At 37.2% G+C, this 7,313-nt stretch overlaps 1 protein-coding gene across 3 annotated transcripts in view; it reads right to left on the bottom strand.

The window, feature by feature from the left end:
• Window positions 1-1,458: 1,458 nt before the first annotated feature.
• The window catches only part of LOC140342005 (uncharacterized), a 7,646-nt gene continuing 1,791 nt past the window's right edge, over window positions 1,459-7,313 (bottom strand). Inside the window, exons 2-7 of one of the 3 annotated variants that reach the window (XM_072427993.1) lie at window positions 6,185-6,502; window positions 5,315-5,344; window positions 4,458-4,775; window positions 3,247-3,312; window positions 2,685-2,708; window positions 1,459-1,704 (exon numbers count right to left, since the gene is read on the bottom strand). In XM_072427993.1, coding sequence (XP_072284094.1) covers window positions 1,571-1,704; window positions 2,685-2,708; window positions 3,247-3,312; window positions 4,458-4,775; window positions 5,315-5,344; window positions 6,185-6,502 — 890 coding nt within the window. In that variant the 3' untranslated portion in view covers window positions 1,459-1,570. The remainder of the gene's footprint in view (window positions 1,705-2,684; window positions 2,709-3,246; window positions 3,313-4,457; window positions 4,776-5,314; window positions 5,345-6,184; window positions 6,503-7,313) is intronic. The other 2 variants (XM_072427994.1, XM_072427995.1) reach the window with 2 other exon arrangements.

Genomic DNA, 7,313 nt, shown 5'->3' with positions numbered 1-7,313 from the left:
ACACTGCCCCCACAGGCACCCCAGATCATAACACTGCCCCCACAGGCACCCCAGATCATAACACTGCCCCACAAGCAACACAGATCATAACACTTCTCCAAAAGGCTTTGTTTTTTTTAGCAAACAATGTGTATATCTAAATTTCTCTAATGTTTATAATGGATTCAGTTTTGAGTTATATTTGATCATTCCGAATATGCAACATTTACATTTAGAAATCATCTGTATTTGTGGGAAAGATGACATTACATATCCTTGATTTAAAAGCAACAGAACAAAAGTATAGTAGGAAGAAACACAAACAGGAAAACAGCAATCATTCTAAATGTGCCCCATCAGCAGTTATAACTGACACACTGACACTGCAGCTTCATCAAGTAAAAGACAAAAATAACAATCGTCATGTTCCTGTTTTTTTTGTTTTTCTTCTCAATTTAACAAAGGGTGTGGGGATTGCTAATCATTCACTGCAAGTAGAAGGTAACAATTGGTGCAATTTTAAATCTTTTGGCCAGGAAGTCTGTGTGTCAAGTTGATACTGAATGTGAATGAATTCACTGCTTTTTAAGTAAACTACTTAGTAATTAATGTGACCCTGTCATTAAGCCAAAATATTGCAAGCAGGCATACTTGGAATATAGAGACAAACTATAGGGGAATTAGCACCAAGAAATGGTGTCCCTCAAAGGAGCTCACAATCTAATGTCCCTACTATAGTCATATGTCATTAATGTAGTCTAAGGTCAATTTTAGGGGGAAGCCAATTAACCTAAGTGCATGTTTTTGGGATGTGGGAGGGAACAGGAGTACCCGGAGGAAACCCACACAGACATGGTGAGAGCCTGCAAACTCCATGCAAATAGTGTCCTGGCTGGGATTCAAAGCTAGGACCTAGCGCTGCAAAGGATGGAGTGCTAACCCCTGAGCCACCGCACTGCCTGTAGGAGAAACCATTATTGCAATGGGGGACTAATAAAATTGACTTTTCCATAAGGGTTGGTTTTACAGCAAAAAGTTGGGAACATGAGCAGGGGATGCAGAGGTCCAGGTTCTTACTCCAGAGGGAAGTAGAAGATCTCCCACTGACTACTGTCTGCCATTCACAGAGCTGGAGGAGGAGATCCTCTAATATCGGCTTCTTCTTCCTGGTCCTGCATGGGATTATCTGCAAAGGGAGACAGTAGTATAAGATCTCTTCTTCTTCTTCGGTAAAGCTGGATCACCCAGCTTTACCGAAGAAAGTGTATTCTCTCCAGCCTTGGAAAACTTTAATAAATCAGGGCCATGGTGAGGATCCTGTATACCTGTACAAGACTGAAAGGAAGAACGGTTTTAAAGTAGGGGAGGCTGGAGGGCAGATTTATTGAAGAGTAAGATGGGAAGTAGATTTACCGAAGGAAAGGCTGGAGAGCAGATTTAATGACGTGTGATGTCAAGAAATAATTCATTACTATAATATGTATTGTGATGTTTATTTTATTTATTTCTATTCACAATTTTCACACTTTATTAGCAACTACAACTGATTTATGCATATTTCTAAATCTTTCCAGACCAGGTTTGAAAATCCTCACATGTTGGTTGAACACTCCGTTCTACAATGATAAACTAAAATACAGACAGCAAGAATAAGAACAAAAGCAGACAGGGCCAGGTGGATCCCATTCCAAAGTGTGTACATTCCAGCAGATGTTGTATTTCTCCCTGAAAAAGAAAAAAGTTAAACAATATAGTAATAGAGGTAAATGATAATGTACATTAATACAAATAATAATATTAATAATAAAAATGTAAAAGATCATTTACCTGGATCTATGGGTCTGATTTATTAAAGTTCTTCAATACTGGAGAAGATAGACTATCATTGGAGAACCTGGGTGATCCTTTGAAACCTGGAATGGATTTCTGAAAATCATTTGCTATTTGTTGTGCTATAGTTGGCAAATATTTTTAATCCCGGACCAGATCCATTTTAGGTTTGCTGGATCACCCAGGTTCACCCATGGTATCTATCTTCTCCAGTCCAGTTGTAAAAAACACGCCCCATCTAAGGAGTTTAATTTGGAACATATCCTAAAATAAACCAGGCCCAGACCCGAAGTCAAGCCATTCTGCTACCAACTTAAGTTCTGACAATAAATAGCTGAAGGAAGGAAACGTGGATTACCATCAAAAGGGACACATACATTGTATGCCAACACTTTTTGGTTAGTTTTTAATAAACTATAGTTCTGTAAGGGCCATTTTGGTTTATTGCATGTCTTTGGGGATATTTCTTTCACCTTCTAGAAGGAGCAGCTCAAAGACTCCTGAAATATGTGACGTAGATATCCCAGGAGGCTCTTGGCTCCCATTGAGTTTTTCCTACCTCGGCAGTAAAAACAGAAAGGGAGGGGCCTCCCCTACTTTGTCTTTTTTGTGAAATAAAGTATTTACCCATTTATCTAAACTAAAAAACCTGGTAATAGCTCCACTTAGACAGAACTAGTTTCGGGATCTGTATGCCATTAATTATATATTTATAATAATGAAATATTAATAATTAGATAGTTGTTACTTTACAACATTTCTTGTTATCTATAAAAGCAGGCGGATATTTTTTTAAAAAACGCAGTTTGAAAAATTATATTATATTTTAACAGTATATTATAAGAATTATAATAATAGGAAGAATAGGAAAATACCTGAAAATTTGACTAATTCATGACCTGTGACATAAAAAGACAAAATAACCTCCATTGATTTGAAATTATTTCTTATTTTGAAAAAAGAAAGCAAGTTCTCAATTCTTACAATAGACCTACTAGTCTATATAGTAAGGTATATAACAATAACTACCAATAAAATGATAAAATACGTTTTGACTGTATGAAAATGTAGAAATTAAAAAAATAACAACCCCAAATAGTAAGCTTCTATTAAAATAAATAGATTAGGACACTTTAATACTCCCATGATTGATGTGCATGGTACCTACCTAATGCCAACTTCAATAGCTACACTTTGTATAATATATCCCAAAAACAATTGTATCTATGTGTGTTCATAACCACATAGATACACATCACCAGTTCATCATACAGAAGGATCTCCTTTTGAGGGTCTTCTCAACAACCCTCCTTTTATTCTCTGCACCTCTATTCGATGTTCCTCGTGTCCTATTCATCCACACTTTCATTGTATGGTGCCATACTGCTTCTTTTTTATTGCCCCCCCAGTACTTTAAAATTTAAATCAATACAATACCTAATTTTGCAGTCATCGATGGCTTAGTTTGTTCAGTAGAAGGTGTAGATGGTAAATATTTGTTTGCTTGAAAAAATAAATAAACAAATCATCAAATTCATCTTCTATTTGAAACCTTATGCATAACATTTTTATCCATGTATGACCTGAGTACTTGGATTCTGTTTCTAATGGCGTTTTGAGGTCAAATAAAAAGTATAGGTTAATACTTGAGTATATACTAACTTGCTCCTAGAACTTTTTCTTTTAAAAGGTTTAAATGACTGAATTTTGCTAAGCACTGTTAGCTGAATTAAAAAAAACATAGCATTTATATTTAGATCATACTGTATAATGATCACATAATTAGATCATTATATTATATACATATAAAGTGGGGTTTAGGGGTATTTTATTGTAACTAAGCTTGTAGGAGAGGGTTGGGCAACAAAGCATAAGGAACATGCAGTTCCATTACCAGGTGAATATTAGCCAGCACTGACAGCTAAATTTAAAGTTCCCTCCTACATCATCAGTATGTCTCCTCTCTAGTGGGTCTCCCTATTGAAGCAACAGTCCCTGGCTTTGCACATACAGACTCCTGTCTTGAAATACCTTTAATTTGGGAACCAGCTTCATTCTCCTATTGATCAAACCTCCAGGCCCATCTTGCCCCGTTTCCTCCAGCCTGTAAACTTCCATGGCCAGTGGTCCCCCTAATCCTATATTCCCAACACATTAATCCTGCTTCAAGTGCCCGCTAAAAGGTAAATGTAGTCATTGGTCATGCTGGACCTATAGTGATTGGTTCAAACCTTTTTAATACTTGATTCCTCCTCAGGATAGAAAGTAGTAAAAGAACCACTTTCCTGGGAGAACAGATTCTAGAACATTGGAGCATATTCCACCATACACCTTAGTGTTTCTGGAGCTTTTTAGCAAGGAGGGATTGCTTGAAATAACTTTCAGGTCCTCAGGGAGTCCCTGCTATAATTACTATATTCACAGCACATTGACTTGGTGGTCATTGGGAACAATGCGTTCTATATTGATGGCCACCCATATAGATGGCCAAAAAATCATTGGTGTCAGTGGTAAGTAACCTGAGAACCACAAACTGGTCTTTGCTCAAAGAACCCCCAACCAACCAACCTGGGGGAACCCTGGTTGAGAAAAACCTCTATACTGGGGATCTCTATACTAGAATCACAATACAGAAGTCTTAGACTTACCTTTTATTTTGACATCAAAACAATGTGTACCATAGTGGACCCAGGACCTAATAAATATTTCTGCCCTGAAGACATTCTCTTCGTTTTTGGTTATCTGGGTCAGTTTTAAAGATCCATCACTCAGGGCAGAAAGTCTCCCAGCGAATCTATAACTAGGATGTTCTAATATCCCATTAGGTTTTGTAATTGCTATGTGATCAATGTTATTGATATCCCAATAAATAAGCTCTACGCCTTGAAGACTGGGAAGTTGCAGAATAACATTTTCTCCGAGACGACGATATAATTGAATTGTGGGTCCACATGATTCTATAGCCTCTATAAAAAATAGAAAAAAAAATGTTTGTTGAACTAAATTGGCAATCTGATTTCATAAAATGTGTTTAGGAATGCTTCAATAAATATCACAACACTGGTTTTTATATGTGTACAGTACAGCTGATATGGAATGTTGTTGTAGGAGAAGGGCGAAAGAGACAGCAAGAGTCAAGGGCTAAGCAGAACTTTTATTTAATAATATTGCAAATATTGGACAACTGGAATTTCTATTGGACTCATCTACACAACAATATCTTCACAATATTAAGTCCAATCTATCCTTGTAAATGCAAACCCACAATGTGGAATTCTGAAATAGGAACCTGTGTTTTATACAAATTAGGAGCATAATATTAAAACAGTGTATGTGCTATTCACCAGATATTCATTACCTATGAATCTTTGCAGGAAAACAAAATATAAAACTTTTGCTAATGATGATTTGACCTTGAATGTCAATTTTAAGGTTACAAAAATACAACTAACCAAAGAATATAAAGAATGTATCATGCCATACATCAATGAATATGGTTACTTACCAACGATACGTGGAGATAACCCCAAATCTCCTGTAGATATAAATGAAATGTAAAAGACATTATTACAAAGTGTGAACAATGATCATTTGCATCAAACTGTTTACGTTTTGTCTGAAGGAGTGCTTGTGTTACATTTTTAATTGCAATTACTGTTCTTTGTAAATGATTTGTAGAAGGATTGTAAGTTCTGGTGTTGCTGATCACGACGTCTATTTTACCATATCAATGGAACAGTTGGAAAAAAACCAAAGCCTGGAACCAAAAGCTGGAGGAAAAAAAGGCCTGCACTTGTTCTTACCAAGAAATATTAAATAGTGTTGGCTATAGAAACCCAAATATTCAGAAAACTTGAGTTGTGGATGCTTATATATATATATATATACAGTCATATATATGTCTTCATCGTGTTTCCCAGTTACAACTTGTGTGAACTTGACTGGGTTCAGTTTGCAAACTTTCCAAATCTTAAAGTTTGCATACATTATGGGGAAACCCATTGATATTTTCAATAAGCAAACCTTGTTCTTCGATCCCAGCCATTTCATGAACTTTGCAATGTCTAGGATTACCTGCCAACCTATAGTTCTTGTGAACCTAAACCTCAACTATGTGTACAATACTTTAGAATCTGCTAATGTCTTGACATGTATATGTCTAGGACTGGATTAGGACAGCGCTTTCCTAAAATGTGTTTAATCTAATGTACCCTGCTTTATTCTTTTCTTCTTTAATCAAGCAGAAGAAAACATTTATTACAGCCATTGTGTTGTGCTGGGAGAAGGCTACAAAATACCTTTTCGCATGAGCAATATAAATTTCTGGATATTTAAATGTGTAAATGATAAAGCAAATTCATTTTTTAATACTTACCACTAATTTTGAGATCAAATAGCTGGGCGCAGATGTACTTTTCACTGGTAAATAATTCAGCTCGGTACACCCGAATGTCCTTAGAGGACAATGCTCTGATGGATAGTGAACCATCCTTGGTGCTGGAGCCAAGTCTACCCGTATAGTCGGAGGCAAATTCTCCCATCTTCACTGGTTGGCCTGGTTTTGTGATGGCAATAATATGTTTTTTATAATTCCACGTGACAGCAGTGACAGGGATGCTGAGATTCAAATTCAGAATGACGTCTTTACCTTCCTCAAAAGAAAGGCTTTTAATGGAATCACAGGACTGAGACACTGCATTGAAAGAAGAATTTGAAAAAGAGTAAGATTTGTCCTATGTTAATATTATGCTTGTTTTATTGTATTTTCATTTTTTATTTTAACCGTTCTAGCGCTAATCCCGAGGGTGCATTTTCTATGCAAAAAGCAGTAAGCCAGAGTCACACTCCGGGGGTCTCTTAAAACTTAAAAAAATAACTTACCTTATTCCGTTGTTGTCCCCCCACATCCTGCTGGTCCCTGCAGCTCCTCGGGACACGTCTTCTGTCTTTGATCTTCTCCCCGCGTGTGCAAAGACGATCTCCGTGGTTTCTTGGGACTGTCATTGCATGCCTCAGTGCAGGCGGGAAATTTAAATAATTTTGTATTGGATTCAATACAAAATAGCTGTATTGAGTCCAAAACAAAGAAATATTTTTATAATGTGTGGTGTATTGCAGGGGGTTGCTCATGGTAACAGGGTGCTTAGAGGGCAGATAAGAGGTAACAGAAGTCCAGAACAACAGCAGTTTTTATTTGTTTAGGCAAGTGTTACAGCACACTCTCCAGCACTTCACAACAAAACAATCATCTGGCTACCTCACTTTAGTGCCAACACAACACCTTACTAACACACTTCTAAATCAACATTGTTCAACTCACAGTTCAAGTCTGATTTGCCCGCTGACTTTCCTGGAGCTCTGGTCCCTCTCATGCTGCCTGGAACCCACTCTGGCTTCCTTCTCTTGCCTGGAATAAATTCTGGCTCCCTTCACAGCCTGGAACCCTCTGTCTGCCTTCTCAGCCTGGAACCCTCTGGCTGCCTTCTCAGCCTGGAACCCTCTGG

The sequence above is a fragment of the Pyxicephalus adspersus genome, chromosome 12, assembly GCF_032062135.1.
Source record: "Pyxicephalus adspersus chromosome 12, UCB_Pads_2.0, whole genome shotgun sequence".
NCBI lineage: Eukaryota > Metazoa > Chordata > Amphibia > Anura > Pyxicephalidae > Pyxicephalus > Pyxicephalus adspersus.
The sequence above is the reverse complement of the archived record's forward strand: the minus strand, read 5'-3'. Positions and strand labels throughout refer to the sequence as shown.